General features: G+C 39.0%; 2 protein-coding genes across 5 annotated transcripts in view; one reads left to right on the top strand and one right to left on the bottom strand.

Moving 5' to 3' along the window:
- CYFIP1 (cytoplasmic FMR1 interacting protein 1) overlaps nucleotides 1-22,771 on the top strand; it is a 60,771-nt gene that overhangs the window by 32,632 nt on the left and 5,368 nt on the right. For all 4 annotated transcript variants that reach the window (XM_054384539.1, XM_054384530.1, XM_054384547.1 and 1 more), the window contains 4 exons: nucleotides 2,511-2,598; nucleotides 12,428-12,571; nucleotides 14,079-14,169; nucleotides 21,111-21,241. In XM_054384539.1, coding sequence (XP_054240514.1) covers nucleotides 2,511-2,598; nucleotides 12,428-12,571; nucleotides 14,079-14,169; nucleotides 21,111-21,241 — 454 coding nt within the window. The remainder of the gene's footprint in view (nucleotides 1-2,510; nucleotides 2,599-12,427; nucleotides 12,572-14,078; nucleotides 14,170-21,110; nucleotides 21,242-22,771) is intronic.
- LOC128969662 (fibronectin type III domain-containing protein 9-like) lies at nucleotides 7,921-8,592 on the bottom strand. Its single transcript, XM_054384558.1, has one exon. It carries the CDS (start codon nucleotides 8,590-8,592, stop codon nucleotides 7,921-7,923), a length of 672 nt encoding a protein of 223 aa, XP_054240533.1.

Here is a 22,771-nt window from a genome sequence, read left to right as displayed (position 1 = left end):
GGTGCAGGACTACCTTTAGGTCTGGTAGACAGGAAAACTATTTTGAGAAGGTAGATATGTTGGAATTAGTCATCTCCTAGAATGATGCACTCTTAAGCCTGTTGTATCCTCAGTTTTAGCTATAACCTCTCCATAATATAACAAGTGGTAGCATCTCCTCCTCCTCCTTACTTTTTCTTAACTTCTTTCTCTCATGGCATCCGTTATCCAAGAAAGTATAAAATGGGTGCTTGCTTCAAATCTTTAAAAAAGCTTCAGTGCTGTTTTGCTGCTGCTCTGAAATCTTAGAGATGGAGAAAACTGCAAGAAAGTAGAGGAGCACTGGGGAACACACAGCTGTTACTTGTGCTTGTACAGAGCTAGTGAAACTTACAGGCTGGGTCTCAGAAGTGTTTCTGCAGTACTTGATTTCTGATGCGTGATTTCTTCTCAATCCAAATACAGTCCGATTGGTTTGCTCACAGACACAAACGATGTTGTAATTCAAATATATTCATAACACGTTTTGGAAAAGGCTAAGAATTATAGTGACAGCTTCCAAAGTCATGAGGTGCACCCACACTTATATTCTGAAACAGTTTGTTCCTTGTAAGAGTTTTAGTTTAGTGGTAACAACTCAGATCTTGTCTAATTTGTCTGTGTGCTGAAACCCAGTCTTATCTGCAATGGCATGATATCTCTTAATTTCTTCCATTTCTGAGATTTTCTTATGGCATGGAAACTGATGTCAGTTTAAAAAGCAATAGAATCTGTAGAGAAAGAAGGCGAATAGAGTAATCTCTAGGGCTGTTGTATGTTGCAGATTACTTTGAATTCCATCAAATGTTTACAACATCTCTGGTAAATACATTAATGAAGTATGTGTGCAGAAACAGATTGAAGTAACCTCAAGAGGAAGTATTAAGTTGCTATGTGAGAGGGAAGGAGAGATACTTGTAAGCCAAGGAAACATAGATGTAGGAAGATCTAAATTATGTGTAGTATCAAAAGTAATACACAATAAAATACCTTTTTTTTTTCTCAAGAGCTCTCAAAGCAAGCACTTTCTGGAATCCTATAGGTACTTTTGGAAAGAGAACTAAAATACATATAAAAAAGTATTTGAAACTGAGTATACCTATTTTTGAGCAGGTCAAAAAAGTACAGAAAACCTTATCCTGAAGTTGTAGATTCTCAAAGAATGATTGTGATTACCTAGAAAGCAAACACAGTGGAAACAATGTTAATATATTCAGAAATAGAAAAGGGGTTTGTTGAAAATAGAGTTTCTGTCGTTATTGGTTTGGTTTTGTGTGTTTTGGGGTGGGTTGGTTGGTTGGTTTCCCCCCCCGGCCCTGCCCCTAGGAAAAATGATTATTGAATCATTTAATTTATGTACTGATTAAATTCAAACATATTTCAAACAAATCAGGTCAAGATATAATTATATCTTATGATGTTACAATGTACAGCAACTTTCCTGGAACCTTTTCCTCGATGCATTTCTTTTCCTCAGTTATCACTCAGAACAACCTGATGTGATACAAACATTTGATGTATCCTTAAACAGTGGTTCCCCTCCTCCCCTTCCCGTGTATATACACCTTTGTACCACCTGCCAAAAAATCCTTTCTATCAAGTTAAAAACTAAGGTAGCCATCCAACTTGTAAACACACACCAATAATTTTGCTTGATTTAGTAAAGTTGAGCAGAATCAGAATTTTAATAGGTGTTAATTAACTTATTTCTGCACGGAAACTATAGTACTGCAAAATGTGTGTTACACAGTTAATAGGCAACATCAGGGAAGTGGGTCTGTGCTGCTTGTTCACAACAGCACTCATGCCTGCAGAGCTCTGCCCAAGCACCACTCTTCAGACTCTGGTACCTTCTCTTTGGAATGGGCTATTCGATCCTATCTTTTATAGTGCTCCCTATCTTTGTAGTTCATTTGTCATTGTCTTAACAATATACAAAGGTAAAGCGAAACATGGTTTGTATTGTACCTGCTCACACTGAAGTATGATCCAACTTTTGTAACATAAATTTTGCTACAAGGATTATTACATACTTACTCTTGACTTTTTTTTTTTTCCTAAAGGTATTAACCTAAAGTATTTCCACTGTAAGTTTCTTTAGGAGAGAAAAAGCTCCAAAACATTAAATAGTAATGTCATGTTCTTCGAAACTTTAGTTCATTTAGAAGAACTTAATTCTGGAAGCAACAAAGAGCTTCCTTACGCTCTGTGAGAAGCTATTGCTACTTTGTTAGTTGCTTCTCTCTTTGCTGGACAGGTTTAGAGTAGAAGCGAAAATATTTTGCAAACCTGCACACCACTGGAAGAACAAGGTTGTAGTAAGTGATGGAGAGTTGCATTATGATTTGTGTTCAAGCTTTTGGGCAATACAGGCTATCTGCTTCCCCAGTTCAGCTTTGATTTTATATGTAGACCAAAGCAGGATAAGGTGCATTAAGTGCACACCTACTAACCTAAATGTAATTAATGAATTCTTTATTTTGTTCTTACAGATTTGTTCGGACCGTGCTACCGTTTTCTCAGGAGTTTCAGAGAGATAAGCAGCCAAATGCACAGCCACAGTATCTCTATGGATCAAAGGTTGGATTCAATTACCTTTTGTATTTATGCAAGCTAATATTTAAAGGTATCCTTTTTTAATTATAGAAATGGAAGAATATCGAAGTTATTAAAAACGAACTTACTAATTTTGTGACTATTTTAAATTCAACACATGCCTTTTTTCAGATGTTGCTCTGAAGTTTACCATATGTTTCAGCCAAAGTACAAGTGATTAGTCTGATGTTTAGTCTTATCTGACATAGCTAAAAATAAGTCCTTCTCTCAACCACCTTACATTGCGCAGTTGCTTATAGTGGCAGAGCAGACTTAAAGAAAAGATTAATTAGTCATCTGCTGAAGTGAGAACAGGAGCCCATCTTGGATGCAGATGCTCCCTTGTTACAGTGATGAAGATTGTGATGGCAGGAAAAAAAGGAACAGATAGGAAAGGCTGCATCAGGTGTTGCCTGACTTAAAAGGAATATAGGTTCTGGCTATCCTGAACTGCTTAAATTGTTTCAATTAAAAATGTAGCATTTCTTTGACGTTTTCAACCTAGGGACTTCAAAGTCCTTGTGACAAACTTGGCCTTCTGCCTATCTCATCTTCTGTATTAGCATCATCTTTCTCGCTTTGCAGGTTAGGAGTGCCTACAAGGTTTATGCAGTTTTTCAACAGAAGTGTACATGATATGCAGCCACACACTCTGTGCCCAATGCTGAGGTTGAAAAGGTGCTTACACAGGTGACAAGTTGAGAGAGTAGTTGTGGGATTTCATGGAGCTAGCTGAGTGAGGAAAGTTAGCTTGTATAGATTTATTCTGTCTGATCACTGCAGATTTTTACCCTTCAGAATTACTACCTGACAGTTAAAGTCATAGCACATTAACATATATCTGCATTTTTATGTCGAGTCAGAAATATTGTTCTATTTCCAACAGCAGTAAAAACCATCAGTGATATGTTCAGGTAATCATTTGAGAGTATTTAATAAGACTTCACCCTTAATTTTGCATTGTATCAGGGAGGCAAAAAAAGTATGGAAATAGTCAATAAAAAAAGAAGGATCAAAACAGAGGATTGTTAACTGAAAAAAAAATTAAATTCTGTACTCAATTATCCTTGTAATTTATACGAGTGCTCTGTGTCATTTTCACGTCTAGTTATTCTCATTATCTAGCTCTTACTTAACCATGACCATAATTATACCTTGTCTTACTGTTATCATATCCTATTTATATGGTGCATTCACTGTGATTTGCCCAGCAAGCTAGTTTTTGAGAGCTGAAGAGGTGGCTCAGAAGTTACAAATTTCAGTCCTAATACATTTCCTGCATTAGTAAACCTTCTATGCTTTTAAATTGTAAAGGAAGTAGTAACGGACTCACATGTCTTCAATGTGGAATGTAACAGATGATTGTCTGGTACTGTGAATAGTATTTTATGTAATTATTCTCCAGTGGGGGACAGTAAATTATAGGAGAGGGGGATTTTCTTACATTAGAGTTATTGCCTTCCTTACTATTTTAGGAACTGACCAGATGCAGTGAAAGAGAAAAAAAAAAAACACTGAATTTAGTAGAGATTGCTAACTCAATTTATCTTAGTGATGATACAGTGGGGGGAGTGACAGAGGATTAAATGGGGAACCCTTTTGTTTTGCTTTTTATCACTCAGGTTATATTATTAAAATTAGTTTAGTAATCATTACTCCGAGCTATACATCTGATTGTTTTTCATATGAGCAGTGACAATTGAGGAGGTTCTTAGATGCTATTCTTGAGCATCATGTATTTTTATTCCTGAATCTAACATTCTTTGCAATTGAGGATATCTGAATGGAATTTTAGGGTGACATTTCTACTCAATATAGCGAGTAACAGATAGTAACTCTTTCGTGCTATACACGAGGCTATACATTCTAGCATGTGAGATAATTGCATGATATTATTCTGTGTACTACATAGCCAGGCATGTCACAGAGCATCCTTGTTTGTGTCTTTTAATGATTGTATTGGTGAATTTCCTCCTGACTGGATAATGGTGGGGTATGGAGTAGCTATGTATTTATTATTTTCTTTTCTTCTTTGATGACTCAAACTACTCAACATTTTCAAGTGAATACTTTATATTGATCATATAGCCAGTGAAGATGACTTTTTATTTGCCTTATTTGACTTTGTTGTTGTTGTTATTTATTTATTTGGGTTTGGTGGTTTGTGGTTTTGGGTTGGGTTTGTTTGTTTGTGGTGGTTTTGTGTTTCATTTTGGTTTTCCATGTGTCTAAGGAATTGTTTTCCAGTTCATGAGGGTTTAGGTCAAGATGAGTGTTGTGGTTTCTTGTACGCTCATACGTACATGTATTGGACTGTAATGGTTAAGTGTTTTTCTGTGCAGAAGCTTTGCATGAGCAATGTGTTTCTTTAAGAGTAATTAAAGAAATTTTTAGCTTTGATCTCAAAGTGTTCATGTATTCTCAAATATTGGTAAATGGATCAAAGCACTTGGGCTGTATTAATGTGTTTTCATGCTTAGCATAGGCAGTTGTATCCACATTTTCCATTGTATCTCAAGTCCTCTGATTGTTCAATTAGCAAAACAAACTCACAGATATAACTTCTGGCTGCCAGATAGGATGGAGCCAACCAGCAAAAGCTCATCAGCCTTTTAAGTGATCTGGAGTATTTTAAAAGATCATTCAGCATGGTCATTGAAATCTCTTTACTCAAGTGAAGCTTGTGTAGGATCAATGAAATGGGTATTAGCAGACTGAAATTTGGCATCATGGGCTGGATGCAAAAGATAGTTAATGTACATATAAGGTAGAATCTCATCTGGGGATTCAAAACTTGCATGTTAATGAAGTACCTGGTTTTACAGAGGTCATTTAGAGCAGGATTTAGGAGTTCCTATCTGGCTTATACAACATTTTTCAGAGTTTCAACTTCGTAAGTCTTGTGCATTTCATAGAACGAACTGTGTAGCTCTGAGTGTGTGATGACGTGAGTCCCTCAAAACCAGTGTAGAAGTCAGATGACATTCCTCATGCATTGCTCGTTTGCAGTGGGCACGAGGTGGTTCATTGCTGGTGAGGTGATATACATGTTTATATAAGTAATTCATAGTAAACTCCTTGAGTGGAATTGTTTTACCTTTACCTTTATTCCTGGGAACACTTCCATGGAAGCTCCTTGCCTTTTCAATTTGATTTATATACCTCTTTCTGTATATATTTGCTTATGTATAAATAACAAAATTCAGTAGGTGAATTGCCTCAAAACCACTTTAAGACTGAACTGCTCCTTGTTCTCAGTATGGTATATAGATGTGTGTATAAGATAAATGCATATAAATATATATATACACATATATATTGGCTGCCTTAAAAGCCACATAAAGAAGTAGAGAGATGCAGAGATTTAAACAGGTTTTAAAGGGCTTAAGATGTTGGCAGAGATGAGAATGTGTCTTTCGGCTCCAGCCCTTTAACATTAAAATAATCTTTCCTCTCCTTGATGAAATTCTAGGCAGAGAAATATTATTGTTAACTTAATTACAAGATCGTTCTAAAGCATTGTTTTTTCTGTTGTCGCTACCCAGCCACCCCTTTTTGGCAGTAAACCTATAGTGTTTGTCATACTTTGAAGAGAGTTTTTCATTGTGTGTTTCATGAAACACCGTTTGAAACAGCAGTAGACTCTTGTCATTCTTCACAATTTATTTAAGACATTTATTTATGTATGAGACAAAGAAAAACGTGTGTCAGCTGGAGAGAAATGCTACATAGGGGATGGAGAACACATTATTGCTAACTTAACATATTTAGAAGTGTTTCCTAAAAGCAATAGTCCCATTCAGCACACATTTCTGTATGTCATACCTATCTGAGCAGGAAAAAAGCAAAAGATGCATCGAACTTTTGCCAGCTCATGTCTTCCTAGCAATATGAGAGCTGATGTCTTTCACAAGTTGAGAAATGTTGTCAAAAATACTGTAGTTGAAAGACCCACTGTCTGCTGTGAAATATTCAGCAGGCATTCTCTTGTCAAACTTGTATACCACCTTAGCTTAGGGTGAAAAGGCATGACAGCTGCCCAGCTGCTCCAGTCTTTGCTGGTACAACCAAGCTGTGTCAACAAGAGCTGACTTTACGCATACATTTGTATCAATAGCAGTTTAAAATGCCTGCAGTCACAGTGTGTCTTTGTTTTTCAGACGTACAAGGCTACACAGCAGAGACTCATTATGTTTCTATGGAACACAAATGCATGTAAGCGATTTAAAGCAGGCTGACTTATACATTTAAGCCAGACAAGACTCATCATGTTGTGAAGGTGAAGATATTTTTGTCCGAAGGGCCCTCGTTGGCGCTTTGCTGTGAAGCTAAAGGCAGAGGGAGATGATCAGCAGATTTGCTTGTTAAAAAACAAAATGTTTGGCTTGTTTTTACCTTCTTGCCTCTTCATTACACAGTACATACTGTGCAGTTAGAGATTTGCAGCTGATGAATGAGTTTCATCATTGATGCTAAAAGAAAGAAGGAAGGGCTAGGAGCTGCTCTCTGAATTCTGTTTCCTCTAAGGGAAGTCACTTGCCATGGACAGAAGGTGGCTTATGGTGGGAGCTGAGAGTGTGAAATTTATCTCAGGACACATCCTTAGTTTCATTAGAAATGCCCATACAGAGTCACTATCTCGCATATATTTTTAGACCAAGGAGAAATTTCAAAGGCAGACGAAAGGATACTACTAAAGTCCTGGTGAATTTAGTTTACATGCCAAGACTGACCTCATTCAGATGGAAGCTTTGGAGAGCACTACAGGTGGGGAAGTGTGTAGCCTGGGTATAGCAGTTTGTAGTGTGTAGTTTGAGAAGCAGTCGGGATTGTGAAGGTAAAACTCACACACTGGAAAAATACTGCCCTCAGGGTATACTTTCCAGTTGACTGTAGTGTAGCAGTCAAGGTTGCCACCTGAAAACTTCTACTCAGTTTTAATCTATGCTAGTTAAAAAAAAAAGTCTTGTGGTCACTTTTGATTAATTTTTATGCTTCCTGTTTTAGACTAAAGAAAAGCAACCAAAAAGAGCACTCAAAGTGTAAACTAATTATTTGCCACATGCTTAATATTTAAATAACAGAGTGAAGTGGAAGTGCTCGCTTCTCGGGAATTTGAAATTTTGCCTCTGAGTACCTCTGGCTGCATATGGGCTGTTGGAAAGGGATGAGACACTGGAGGTACAGCCAGGAGAGCTGGTGTGAACAGCTGTAACTCTCCCTTGTGAGTGTCAACAATACACAGGATGCATTTGAAGCAGTTGGGATGTCATATGTAGTGAAAATTTCCTCCTTGACAGGAAGTTTCTAATTTATAGTAGAACACTGTCCTGTCATTGGCACTTGTTCTTGGCTTTTGGAAGGTGGTATGACAGGCTCTTTGCACGCTGAGGGATTCTCTATGATTGTGGCCAGCTGGATGCCACCGGCATGCTTTTTCTCAGTGTCCTGCATCAGTTGGCTCTGCCTGCTGAGCTCCTCTGAGGTGTATAGCGTGCTTTTGCTCCACATCTTCCTGTGGTCTTGTTTGGAGGTCCTCTTTTGCTCTTGCAAGTGCTCATGTCTCCTTCGGCATAGGAGGTGCAGGCAGCCATAGAGGAGAACCGCAGCAATGATGAGGAGCAGGACACTGCTGGTGAGCCAGATGCCCAGAGCCAACTCTTTCTTGGTGTTGCTTGCAGATGCTGGGTCTTGTTCCAGCGTTTTAAAAACTCTGCACTGGTCACTAGAGGGGTTTGCAGACTGGCAGGTCACACAGACAATGTATGTTGTTAGTGGAGTTAGGTTTTCAACAACAAAGGAGGAGCGACTGGTGGGCACCCTCTCCTCCTTCTGAAAGCTCTTCCTTGAGTAGCTGGATAGCATGCTGTTCCAGTTAGGTTGGTACATGATGCTGTAAAAGGTGTCAGCACAACCAGCCATTTTTGGCCAAGTTACCATTGCTGTGTTTCCTGTGATGTTTTGGACAGTTATTCCCATTAGGATGTTGCTCAGGTGTTTTTTCTTCTCTCCCTGTGCTGATCTCGCTGTGGAGAGGGAAGAAACTCGTTTCCCAGGGAGATAACTGACAAGCTGCAGCACGGGGGATGTCGTGTGGAACTTAATAGGCAGTGGTCTGTAATTTAGGAAAGGAGTTTATTAGGAACTATGCTCTTGTCTTTGGCACTGGTGTGTAAAAGTGGGAGTTGGAAGTTGATAAAAGTTTGAGATATTTTCAACTGTATATTTTCCCCAAGTGGAGGGATAAACATATGCTTATAGAAATTTAACTGGAGCTGCTGCTGGTGCAGCTGACCCTTTGTATTTTGTCTCCATGAGAGACAGTATGTTTTGCAGAATTTGCAATACGGAAATCGCTTCCTTTCACAGTTTAATTTTTTTTTTCCACATAACTGTTTAATTTCTTTTTCAGTTGTTTTTCTTTCTAGTCTGAGTATCTTGCATTTTATTATACTAATCTGGTGTTTTACATAATCTCAAAGCTTGCTTTTCATAAGTAAGAAATTTTCCTAAGTGGCAAGAGAGAGTGGCAGGGCTGGATATTAAGGGATAAATTCCTTTACTATCCACAAGTCTTCATTATTGCCAGTCACAATCAACTGAAAACCAAAACAGTAAGCGGACACATGACCAGATACTATTTTGTCTCTGATATAGTTTTACATTAGTTTCTTATTTCCCAGTACTCTCTGTTTTTTACTGGTGAGTTATCACATCTGTAGCCACTGCTAGAGCAGTAGCTGTGATGACTGTACATTGGCGGCATAAGTATCACAGTATTTAGCCGTGATGCTAGTCAGCCTCTTGGAAAATCTTTCTCAAGATAAACTTAGTTGGTGAAAACCAGCTTCCACTATAGCATGGCTTTTGGATAAATAATAAAGTTTTTAAAAATTACATTTTTCTGTTCTAAGTGATTGTATATGATTCCATAGTCTGTCTGTCCTAAATCTATGCTTCTCTTCATAATAAAATTTAAATTTAAAAAGATTGCCAGTATTTTGAGATTCTCAGTTTGTGCTATCACTGTATCCATTGAAAGGAAAACATCTATTTTCTGCAATTTTCTAAATACGTCCATTAAAGAATATATAACAATCAGTGGATGTTTTATGTGGCATGGGGTGTTTTTATTTTTTTGCTTTTACTGTTGTGAGGAACTGAGTTTGGTATCAGATAAACTTATTAGACACGTTCTGGCATCTACCCAGCTTCTGCAGATACTGAAATCAGGCACATTAGTAACATCAGAGCTTTTACTTACACAGTTGCCTTCTCTTTAGTTGGTAGAACCCAATTACTTTAAAATTATAATTTATTTTTATAGAACAATTAGTAAAGCATAACATAGAACTGTAGTTTCTTCATCACAGCATTATGTAAGTAGAATGTTTGGATTTGAATTAAATAACAATGGCACATCTCTATTGTTACAAAATGTCTGTTATTAGAAGACACTTAATTACTGGCAGGTAAATGTTTGAAAAGACCATGTGATGTTTTATAGATTATAAAGTTAGTACTTACTGTCACTCCTGATGGAAATTTCAGAACAGAACTTTCATACAGTGATGCTGCTGTGAAAATGATATAAGCACTGTTTTCTGTATTCCTTTCACATGAGTTATTTCTTGCCGGATCTCTTCTGCTTGCCGGTTTGCTTTTTCTTCCTCTTGGATTCCCTGGGCTGAATTCTCATTGCTTGGTGCTTTCAGACTTTTTCTCCAATGCTGCTGGTGGCGTGGTTTCTCTGTCTCTTCCACTTGAATTCGTGCAAGAGTACATCTTGTGTGAAGATGCTGTTGCTTTGCTTTTCAAAGAACATACAGGAGAAAAAATAATGTCTTGTCCCCCCTTCTCTTTCTTGTCTCCTGTTGGATAGTGTACTGCCTGAACATCCCTGTTATATGCTCTGGTACGTGTACCAGTGATGCTGTGAGTGATTAATGTTAACACTTTGATGACATCAGCAACTCTCCTTTTTTTTTTTTTTATTTTATTTAAGTAGAGGAGGGAGCAAACATAGCTTAAAAAAATAATGATCTCCCTCCTTCCTTCCTTCCTTGCCTCTCCACCCCCACCACCTCTTTTTTAGTGGCTTCTTCCCGAAGTATTTTATGCTTTTGTGCATCATGGGAGGGAAGCAGCAGTGGTGTGTGATGGTGTTTTCTACATCCCTTATCACATTTTATAAATCTTTGTTCATATAGCATTTACAGGTGGATTGTGAGGGTTACATTAACGAAATATGTACTTTTAGTTGGGGTTGCTTCTTATTGTTATGTGTTGGTGAGTTTTTAAGGATTGAAATCATGGTTTTAGGACTTGGTTTTCTGTGAGAAATTTATGCTGGGTTAAGAGGAGTTCTCTCCCTTAACCTCATGGCAGTAAAATGCTTGAACCTACTGAAGTAAAATTCTTCTTGTGCTATAGCTAAAATAGATTGAGTACATTTACTGTGGAGACCTACCTGACTGGAAGCATAAAAAGCAAAAGATGAAATCTCACCTTTTAGGACAATTGTATAAATGCTTAGTTTATTGGGACATTCATCTGTATGTATTATCTTAAGGTTTTATCAGTTCTCTCCCTTGATGATGCCCCTGACTTTTTTTCTGTATGTAGCCATGGAAATACATATGTACTAGAGGGACACAGCTTTAGGCACTCCATCCAGTAGGGTGTGTTTGGAACTTATCCTTTGAGCCAGCTCCAACCTGAAAGCAGGACAGTGTCTTGTATTAGGAGTCTTAATAATTAGCCAGTTATGAGACTAAAATTCTGCAAGAGCATGGTAAAGTTTTGTGACTCGATTTCCTAGTAGTTTCTTTGTGCAATGCCTGCAATGCAATCTATTGCAGTATCTGGTATTGACTTCCAGGGATAACTGGGACATGATTTATATTCAAGGGAAGGCAAATGATCTTGCTAGTGAAGGAAAATTTTCTGTTACAGCTGGTGTGTGGAGTCAGGTCTGCCAATATACTGTTTCATGCATGTATTAGAGAACAAAGACTGCACAGAGGAAAGGCAAAAGCCACAGAACCTTCTGCAAGAAAGGTTGAAAGGATTTTCTTTTAACATTAAATTTCAGGTAGTAGGAGAACAAACCACTCACAGTGGAAAATGTTTAGTAGACTGATTCCTCTCATTACCTAGCACCAATCTACCATTGTGTTCACTATGAAGAAATAGTCATTAAATAGCCAAGCACCTGGCCCTATTTATACAACTCTGGAATAATTTCTATGAGGTTGCAGCCCAGACTTAGATTTGCTTTGATCTTTTGTACAGCTAAGAGGTTTGAAAAAGGGAGAGCCTTATTAATTAGTTGCATAGAGCAGTAACTGCAGCAGGCTGGTTTTGATTTTCATTTGTAGTTGAGTCCTCAGAGACTTGAAACACCTATTATGAGCTGAAAATTGGTAACCTCTTTCAAGTTGTTTCATACATAAATTATAGCTAAAGGAAGAGAAGATGAACGTTTGCAATGACTATTTATATCCCTTTATACCACTGTAAACAGAAAAATACTAAAGAGGAAATGTTCTTGGCTTTATAAATGGTAGGTGGGAGATAACTGGTTGGGGGGAGATGGGGAGAAAGTATTTACAAGTTATTCATACTAATACAGAGAATTTGCTTGGAGTTCCTGCCTTACAAAAAGGTTTGTATTTTAACTTCCTGGAGAGACAGTAAGATATAAAGTTACTGTTTTATTTTTAATATGCTTTAAAATACTGTTTAAATGAGATTATTATAAAGGTGCAGTCAGCTGAAGTTATCAATAATCATATTTATTCTTTTGTTTTAGGCATTGAATCTGGCATATTCCAGCATCTACAGCAACTACAGGAATTTTGTTGGTCCCCCTCACTTTAAAGTCATCTGTAGACTTCTTGGATATCAGGGTATTGCTGTGGTGATGGAGGAGCTGCTGAAAGTTGTCAAGAGCCTGGTATGCTAATAGTCTTCCCCCTGCCCCCACTATTACAAATGGTTTATGATAGGAAATATCTCAAGAAAAACCAAGGGAGTTTTAGATCTCAGATAAACCAATTAAAACATTTCTTCCATTGAAGGTCAGTATAAGCTGTGGTTGAGAGTACTCCGTGTCTTGTGACAGCAACAGAAGATGTCCCTTGGTATCCTGAGCAGTGTTTTGAAAACCTTGGATTCTTCATTAGAGATTAATTTATTTTGTGGAGAACTATGCTGTTAGGTTCTGGGTAAACTTTGGAAAGGTACAAATGTTTCAAATTAACTGACTTCAGCTTAACAAATTGTGCTGTTAACTCTCTTGATTTTTTTTTTTTTTTTTGAGAGCAGCTGGAGTGTGCTTTCTGTCTTGCAGAAATTAATTACATCATTGACAGATGACACCTTAATAACAAGGAAGGTTTAATCTCTTTGCATAATCTAGCAATGGGTACAATCAAGCCTATTTAGAAGAGTGCTCTGACCCGATGTTGAAGAAGTTATCCATACAGCCTGGGTCTCACTATTGGAAAGGGCCTCTTCTGTACCTAGGAGGAGGCTGAGGGGCTGGATATTTGTTTTATTGTTATCTATGTACACAGTCATAACGCATTGCAGTTAAAATTTAAGACATTTTCTTTTTCTCCCTGTTCACTGTAAGGAGCATGCTGCCAAAGTGTTTCAACTATACCGGGGGATAACTGTGATAGTCATAGTCTTGCTCTAGAACATCAAAAATCTACTTAGAATATTGTGGGAACTACTGTAAGCAAACTGCCTAATGTTCTAGAAAGGCTGGAGCCTGATTGAATGAGTGCTGTGGTCTAATTTTTAGGGAGAGAGGAAAACACAGATATTTTGTGTGGTTTAAGGTCAAGTGTTGGCTCGTTGTTTGGAGGGAATTTAAAAAAATTGTTTCTTTAGGTGGTAAAATGTCTCAGTTCATTAAAGGTAGCATTAAATACCTGGGCTTTTTAAAAGACAGACAGAAGGCCTGGGGGAGGTGTCCTGCTGGTGCCTGATGCAGATGCTCAGATGCAGGGAGACAGATGTGAAAGAGGTGTCTAGTGGGAGAAGGGTAGGCTGTAGACTGGAACTGGGTCTTAACTGTTATTGTCCAGAATAGCCAGTGTGAGCTCTTACAGACATATGTAATACTAACAATTTCTCTCTTGCTGCTTCGAAAGCATTCAAATGCAACTTTTTAAATCAAAAATTTGGTTGGTTAGTCAAGTGGTTAGAACAACATGACTACCTCTGTTTTACCTACCTGGCCTCAGCTGTTATGTGGCAAAAGCTGGCTAATGCTATATGAAGGAAAGTGCAACTGTATTGAGTTGAAAAAAAAGCTGCCTTTTTCAAGGTGATGACTGATAGAATTAAAGATTTTTTTTAGAGCTTGTTCTATTCGATTGCTAGCTGAACACGATTTGTCGTGAAGTTTTTCAGTACCACTGACATGTTTGCACACGTTTGTTTTCCCTCAGTTACAAGGGACGATTCTTCAGTATGTCAAGACCCTAATGGAAGTGATGCCTAAGATCTGTAGGTTACCAAGACACGAGTATGGTTCTCCAGGTTAGTTCATGTTTGGTGTTGCCACAGCAACCTTAATAAAATCACTGTCTTCTGGATCATGGGTACCTCTGCCTTTTCCTCCTTCTCTCTCCTGATAATCAGCACTCACTCTGGGTTTGTTTGGTTTTATTTTCATAACAAGAATCATCGAAGGCTGAGCTTTCTGAAAGTACCTAATAAAGTTTAAGACTTCTGTGCTTAGGGCAAATGAAAGGATGACAGATTTATGACGTGATTGGTCTTCAGCTGGGATGTTCACAATATTCAACATAAGCATGTTGAACTTCCACCTCTACAAGTTAGCCTTTCATGCTTGCTCTGTTTGTCTCATTTAGATAATCCTGTTCCACTGGAAAAGCCTCCATTCCTTCTTCCTTTGGCATTATCAGATGTAAGTCAAAAGGGTTATACTGCAAAGAGTCAAACTCGTCCTGCCAGAATAGTTGTCTGAGGCTTGTGTGGGGTGCATCTTAGCTACTTAACAGCAGGTGTGACAGAAGAAGGAATGACTTTGAAAGCTGCTTGCCACTATACAGAAATAATTGGCTAATTAGTATTTATCACATTGTTCACTGAAATTCTGAAACCGCTTCCTCCCCTTCAAAATATTCCTCCCCCACAACTTCTAATTAACACAAATTAATCCTTCCATGTGCCACCCACCTTGTGAGTATATCTTTATTTTTCCAGAGTCACTTAGGTTTCATAAATGCCACTCCAGCTGGAATGGAGTTGTTATTTTTCTCTTATTCCCACAGCTTGCTTAATACTCACTACCAATGTTAAATGAAATCGAGGACTCACTAAGAGCTTCCTTCCTGTTTTTCTCCCTGGAGCATAGAAAGGGATGAATCATGGTAGTTAGCAGGATAAAAATAATGTATCTGAGGCTTTTAGCCTTTCATTGAGGCCTGAACTGCAAAAACAGTACATGTACTTGTGGATTATGCATCACCAGGATCTGTGGTGCTGCAGGTGATGTTAGGATGCCTGTTGTCTCTTGCCAGAAATCCTCATCTGTAAGGAGTAAATACTTGGCAGGAGATGCCCAGGGACCTAAGCAGAACCTTTGTCTTGAGGTTCAAAGGTGATCCATCCTATCAGAAAGACAAAACTTTATTTATACAGTGTTAGCCTTCTAGGGATTGATTTAAAACATTTTTAAAATCCTTTATCACTTTTCTGCTTTGTAGAAATCACAGACTGTCCTGACTTTGTATTTACTCTTCCAAAAGAAATCCCATATGTTTACATGCCTTATGTTCTGAGACAGCAGAATAATTCTTGGTTTTATAATGGAAGATCCTAGCAACTGGAAATGGGCTGAATCTCAAACTCCTTCACTGCCCCTGTTCCTGAAAGGTTTTGCCTTTGCGGTTTTTCTGTTCCAATTTGTCTAACAGTGGACACTTAATAAATGGCAAAGATAGCCAATATAACAGTGTCACACCAAAGGGACACCTTTCCTTTCAAAGACACTAGAGAGAAAAGGTGTATGGAAGCTCAAGATCACCTCCATCCCTCTCTCACATTACTGAAGACTTGCATTGTGCTCTCTAATGTGTCTCCCTTGTGGATCTGCCCTTAGGGCAGGTATGACTGATAAAGAAAAATGTCCTCTGTGATGGGGCTGTGCTGTAGATTTAAGTTTTCATCTGGCATCTTGAGAGGAACTGCCAAATTGTAGGAGGGCAGGCTCAAACCACACTGGGTTTGAATCAGTGACCTCTCCTTTCTGTGCTGAATTCTCTGTAGCAGTCTTTGCTTCACCTTGTTTACATGGTTTGCCATAGAAAATGCAAGCTAACACGTGGCAGCTGTGCATGGAGCATGTCTGTGTGCTGCTTCTATTCTTCCATAACAAATCATTTAATCACTTATGTATAATTGGCACTCCCTACACATGCAGAGCAAAGTTGTCATTCTGCTCTACAGATTAGATATGTAGATTCTCATCTGCCTCCATGTTACAGGCATTTATCAATTCAGAATTAATTTCCTGAGTCCATTCTCCATAGGCAAAGTCATTTAAGTATGCTCAGTAAGTAAGCCTCTGGCTGTTTCATACACTTCAGATTTTTCATTTGGAGAGCTCTGCTTAGACTTTGTTGATTGCAGTTCCTTGAGCCCTACGTAATCAATCCCTAGACTAAACGGATTTCTAAACAGTGATTTATTCCTGTTAAAAGGAGCAGGGTACAGATAGTAGCATCAGAGTTGTTCAGGACTCCTCTTTGCCAATGGGTTTGTTTCCATAGGAACAGTATAAAGCAGTGGGGAACTTGCTCATCTTGTAGTCATAAAAATATTTGTCTAAAAATACATTAAGCATAAGAATTTTTAAAGGGACCTTGTAAAGTTGCTAAAGCTCTTAAAGGAATATTGGGCTGTAAGAGTTTAAACTTGAAATTTCATCTTGGAGGTGACATTTTCTTCTGCTGTTTTTTGGTTTGGTTTTGATAAATGATTATTTCATGTCCTGCCACTCTGAAGTGTGATTAGACACAGAAGAAAGCAGTTTGTCAGCTCTGCTGTGAGATGAGACTGGTATATCACCTCTAGAAAATAAAGTTTATTTTAAAAAACATCAATTAGCTTAGCAGGAGATAAACTTGATGAGAAAGTAGCCTAATTATGTATTTTTCCTAAGTATCATGTGTCCATGTTTCTTCTTTAAAGAAAGAACAAAATCAAAGGAAAAAAAGTACCCAAAACCAGTGCAGGGCAAACCACTCATTACACCAGGCCATTCTCTCTTGAAATCCCATGTGTTCACACAGCAGGCTGGGAAAGCCTCCCTAGTGCCCCTTGAGGATACTGCTGGCAATACCCGAGTTGCTTCAGCACAGCAACCTGGCCAAAAACCATTCTTTCACCTCTCCTTTTTCTGGAATATTTCAGGTCATAATCTGATTGAAACTGGAGCCAGCCTGCACTGATGAAGTGTGGTAGAGGGCAGTAGTGACTAGAGGCTGCCAGGGAAGCATTGCTGGGGGTGCAAAAGGGATAGTAATGCTTCTGTTATCTCAGGCTTTTGATCAGACTTGGAAGGGTAGGAGAATAGGTTAATTTTTTTTTATTTTTGGTGAAGGCTTGATGGCTTGAGTCCTTGTGGGGAAAAAACATCAAGGGATTTTATTTTAAATTGTTTGTTCTGGAACCTGTCCATTGGAGAAAGATTTGAGAAGGAACTGAAGACTATTTGAAAGAATTTGGGATAATCCAAAGCACGTAGATGATTGTGAAAGGGCAGTAAGGACTCTTTATATATACAGAAGAAAAAGATATTTCTTTCTAGCAAAATAAACGCACTGCATAGGCTTTGTGATTATAATTTCCATATACATGTATATGTTTAAACCTTACAAATGCTTCTTTTGAAAGGAGTGGCATGAATGATGATATGCAAAGTTAATGATGTCTCTTGTGAGCCAAAGAATTATTTGTAGCTAACATTTGAAGGTCTATATGAGAGTTAACATAAACTAAAGGTCATTATGGCATCCAGTTTCTTTGGAGCAATTTTGCCGTTGGAGATTATCAGGTTTTGCTGGACAATAGTCAAGTCTGCAGAAAATAATCCAAAACAAAACTAGACCAAGAAGTACTTGGTTGTTAGTCAGCAATTCAGTTATAGAATTAATAGCTAATTTTGTGCTAATGTTTTAGGTATCAGAATTGTTACAAGCTCTGGAGTGTGTTTGATTTGAATCTGTAGGTCTGAATTGAGATTGTTTCATAGAAAGTGACCCAAGTGAAGAATTCCACTACCTTTGTGTTGCACGTATTGATTTGGTCTGACTTCATAAGTTATGAGCATATAGGCTGCACAGCTGGAACTTGGCATCTGCTGTTTGAGTGCTAATGAGATGGGAGTTTGGAAGAAGAGATGGAACCTAATCCTTTGCTGATCGTCTATTACTTGTATTTTATATCAACAGCCTTTGTTTCTGTTGAGATCTGTATAAATCAGAAACTGGGATTATAAACTCAATTATTATGACACCTAGTGTCATCCCATTTGCAGAAATAGAGGGACTTAATTAAAATTGCTTTCTTGGAGAGAAGGAGCAAAAAAACTTGATTAATTTGCCTTGCAAAATGCTACATATATATAACAAATCCAATAATTTATGAATTGTTCCCCCAAATAAAATCAGGGAAAGGAGGATTCCCCTGGTTTCTCTCTGCACTGTCCTGTTCCTTATATTGGCTGTAGGTGACATGAGTTATTCTCAGGTTTTCACTGCCTGTATAACAGTGATAAAATTTTCTTGTGATATTTCTGGACACCAATCTTGTTTCTAAAACCACCCACAAAATCCACAGGCTGTGCAGGGGATTGAGAGGATTCTGAAACTCCCCTTCTTTTCCATCCCTGTCATGACTAATGGTTTTTGTGTTGTAGTAGCGGAATTCTCACCGAGTTGCTTCCTATTTGCCATATATGCAAAAAGGAAAAAGTATCCCCATATCTGTCCTTGACACCAATATCCTACTTGCTAAAGTAGTATACTCTCTCACCATGGTGACTGTTTGGAGAAGTCTATAGTTTCTGTGTTTCAGAAAGTCCTTCTATTATCCGACCAGCAATGTCTGCGTACATGCCATGGATACGACGACCAAAAGCATTGGTAGATATTCTGGTTTGATTTCCTCTATGACACAGACCTAAGGCCAGGATAACACATTGGACTTTTGTTTCCAGACAGTCTTGGTATGAGGAAAGTATTTGACTTGACTTCTGTCAGTTGATCCTTAGAGATGTGTCTTGCTAGGCATGGAAGCCCTTTCATCAACAGAGAAAAACACAGAGGAAATACTAGAGCATGTAACTAAAACTTACTGTAGCCTTGCAGTAAAAGTGGCTTCAATTCCTTCACTTTGCATTTTTTTCCTAGCATCAAAAATTGTGCCATTTTTTGCCATTCTAGCCTGACTTTTCAACGTTATCTTTAAAGAGGAATCCCAGTATTCAGTGCTCACTGCTGCACAAACACCTGAGGATTGCAACTGGGCTCTATACTGCAGCACTGAACAAACACTGACAGCCTTTTACAGAGCTTTTTCATTACACAGTCTCCATGCTATGGGAAGGAGGGAGTTGGTCATGTGCTGGGATAACTTGTTTGCTTTTTTAGCTAGATTTCAATGTGTTTCCTCTGAATAAATCAAACTTGGCAAGCGCTCACTACATCTGACCTTTCTCCATTAGTTTTTTAGTTCTGTTTTTCTATTGAGTCACTAAACTATGAAGGTTAGGTGTGAAATATTTTCTCTGCTGAATGCATGTGGGAACACTTCATTTACTGCACGTTTTCTATTAACAAACAGTGCTTTGAAATGCAACTGAACCAATCCTGCATCCCCTCACCACGCACTTTGCTGGTCTGTTCTGTTACTACTTTTAATGACGTAAGGCTTTCTGTAGCAGTGTGTGGGTTGGCTACGCAGTTCCCACCTTCACTCTGCATTATCAAGTTCCTCCGCAGAATTTGAGGGATTTCCTTGGAACAGAGACGCTCCAGGCTGTAATTTATGTCTGTGTGCTCCCCTGCCAGCCATTACCTCTCTGGGTAAATACTGAAGTGTTCATCAGTTGCATCCAAGTAACACATGGGAAGGTGGTGGGAGGTGTCTGTGCTCTCTTCCCTTGCCTCCTCTCAATTGCTTTAGATGTGATTGCGTGGAGATTTAACTGTCTGACTCAACTAAGTGTAACAGAAAGGAACTCCCTTACTAGCACACCTTTGCACAATGTATTTTCTTTTGTCACCAGTTGAAGTTCTTGGTGCCTTTTTAAAAGGACCTGGCTTCTGCAGGCAGATGAAAACATGCTGCTAAAAATTATCTTGTAAAAAGCCAGAGAGCTGTCTGACCTACTGCAGTTCTCCGCTCCTTGCCTGTTATATATATTGCTTTAACCTCCATGGTTGTAACCGGATTTGGTCTCTGCAGAAGCTGCCAAGCCCATGGTTGCCTGGGCTAGTCTCTAACCAAGGGACTGTGCAGCCTTTCGGGGCTGGAGGGGAAGGAGCTGGAAACGTGCCAGCACATCATTGTTGTTTGGGAGAGGTTTGATGGAAAAGACATATGCTTATGTAAATTGCGTGGTTTTGAAAATCATAATTTTAGCTGTTTTTTAACAGCTTTTGGAAAAACTTTGACATAAACAGTCTTCTGACTGTGCTTGTCTGCAGGATCTGATGCACCCTTGCCAGCAGATCTTGACTTGTGTTTTCTGTTTTTAATTGTTTCATGGGGTTTCCGATCACCTCTGGTTGTCTTTGGCACTGTCGTAGCCTGTTCCCTGTATCTCTGGTGTCTGCTCCTTGCTTGCACTGCCATCTTTGAATATAGTAGCTGAGAATTGAACATATCAGGTGTGCAGCAGGATGGGGGACAGAGGTGAGAACAGGATTAATACCTGACAAGAGCCCTAGTCTCTTTTCCAGATCCTGGAAAATTATTTTCTTGCCTCTTATACTGGCTCCCTCTTCCGAGAGTGCACTCCATTTTGCATGATTGATCCAGTTAAGAAGGTTTGCATGCCACTGGCTGAACACTTCATAACTTCTGATTTTTAATCTATTTAAATACTGCTCCTTTCAGTGTTCTCCAGGCTGCGTGTCTGGAAATAAGAAATCTGTGCTGAAACATGGAGAGATCCCTATACCTGTGTCCTCCCTTGGTTGTGCTCTGATACAGTGTATTTATGCACAATCAAAGCAACCTTTGAAAAGGCAAATCGCTTAGAAAATTGGAGTGCTTTTGAGGCAGAAGGAAAGATTAATCCTGATCCGTATGACTCTTTCCCATGTAACCAGTATCTTTTGTCTGCTTTCCCAAGGTGACAAGTGTGCCTGAATAGTCATCACTAGATTTAGTTCTAGCTCCTGAGATTTGGTTTGTTTTTTTTTTCCCTTCTCTTTTGATTTCAGGTATCTTGGAATTTTTTCACCATCAGTTGAAGGACATTGTTGAATATGCAGAACTGAAGACTGTCTGCTTCCAGAATTTGAGGGAAGTGGGAAATGCTGTCCTGTTTTGCCTCCTCATTGAACAGAGTCTGGTAGGTGCCTGCTGTGCTGCTTTAAAGCCCATCTGCCTCTCAAAATGTGCTCTCAAATTTTTGTTACTAATGTCATAAATAGCAGGATTGAAATTTGAAAGCTTACTGTTGCTGATGGGCAGATGGGTAGAAACAGTTCCTTGCTCTGATCTTTTACAGCTTCACAGAAGCTTTCATGCCCATGAGATAGCAGTGATGCCTGACTTTGCTGGGTGAAAGACATTTCCTCACCTGTGGTACCTGAGGATCAAGTATTATGATATTCATCATCAATTATGATCAAATACAGTATTCCTGCAGTCAGTTGGGGGTTGCCTGCTCTCCTTATGTTAATGTTATTTTCCTTCCCTTGTCATTCTTCTTGTCATCTGAAACATCACAAAATTAACATGGACTTCTTGGATGTTTTTCTCACTGCTAGGGTGGCTGACAGTGGTGCCTACTCTGCCAGATATTCATCTGTCCTGGTTTGAATGAAACTCTGAAATGTGTCCAGTCCTTCAACTGCTTCCTGTATGCTTAGCCTCTACCTTACAGCATGCGAACTTGCCCGTTGCTGAGGACACAGTGCTGCAATTGCTCTTTTCCCCAACTTCTCCTCTACTTTTCCTACTCTTCTTTCATGTCATACAATTTGCTGTTCAAACGAAGTGGCCAGACATGTAATTTCCTGGTCTTCACACTGGTGGATGTTTAGAGAGGGAAGGATGGGCATTGCTGATGTGCTGTCTACCCTTTTTTCTTTACCTGTGTTGCGCTTTTGAGACTGGGGTGGGGAGTCTCTGCCCTGCCTGTGTGGAGAGGATGCTCTGCCTATGCTGTGCAAGCACACCCTGCCACTGAGGCTGGGCTCTCCACCATATAGAGATCTTGGCTGACTGCAAACCAGCTGCATCATTTCCTCAGCAAGCTGGCTGGGGGCCTGCCACTGCACAAAAATAAATCCTTGTGTAAGTCTCCTTCCTCAGGGTGTATTAGTGCTCTTGATGTTAGATAAGGTAATGAAGACATGATGTTCCTCAGCATCCTGTCCATGTTATTAGAGGACTCCTCCCTCATGATGGAGAGTAATTGGAGGGACAGGTGACAAACACTTAAACTATATTCAGTAATGGGATAGCTGAAACAAAATGAGAAACTGGGTTGCTTTGGCTTCAGGCTAAGAGGGTACCTTAGGGCCTCAGGTGCAAGGCCAAGCAGGTGAAAGCCTTTGCTGCCTGAGGGCGTACTGAGGTGACACTAGCACTGGATGCACATTATCCAAGATGCCACCTTATGATGGTTTCTAGTAATACGCTCCTGCTTGCTGCACCTCCTCTTGTTTTTGCTCTCCATGGTGTCCCAATGGCCTGTCACAGATTTCTAGTATTTTTTCCACTGTGGTCATCTGTCATAACAGACTTTATACCCTGGTGGAAAATGTAGGTCTGTAGCATATCTCTTGTTAATCTTGACAGCCTAGAAACATGTGTTTTGATGATGCTGACATCAAGGAATAATAAGACCTGGGAAAGGCACGTGAAGCCTGGT

Source organism: Indicator indicator, chromosome 1 (assembly GCF_027791375.1).
Source record: "Indicator indicator isolate 239-I01 chromosome 1, UM_Iind_1.1, whole genome shotgun sequence".
Lineage (NCBI taxonomy): Eukaryota > Metazoa > Chordata > Aves > Piciformes > Indicatoridae > Indicator > Indicator indicator.
This window is presented reverse-complemented; position numbering and strand designations above follow the sequence as displayed.

Bases quoted from the DNA above. Each gene is read 5' to 3' on its own strand.
- LOC128969662 (XM_054384558.1), bottom strand. From the start codon at position 8,592: ATGGGAATAACTGTCCAAAACATCACAGGAAACACAGCAATGGTAACT.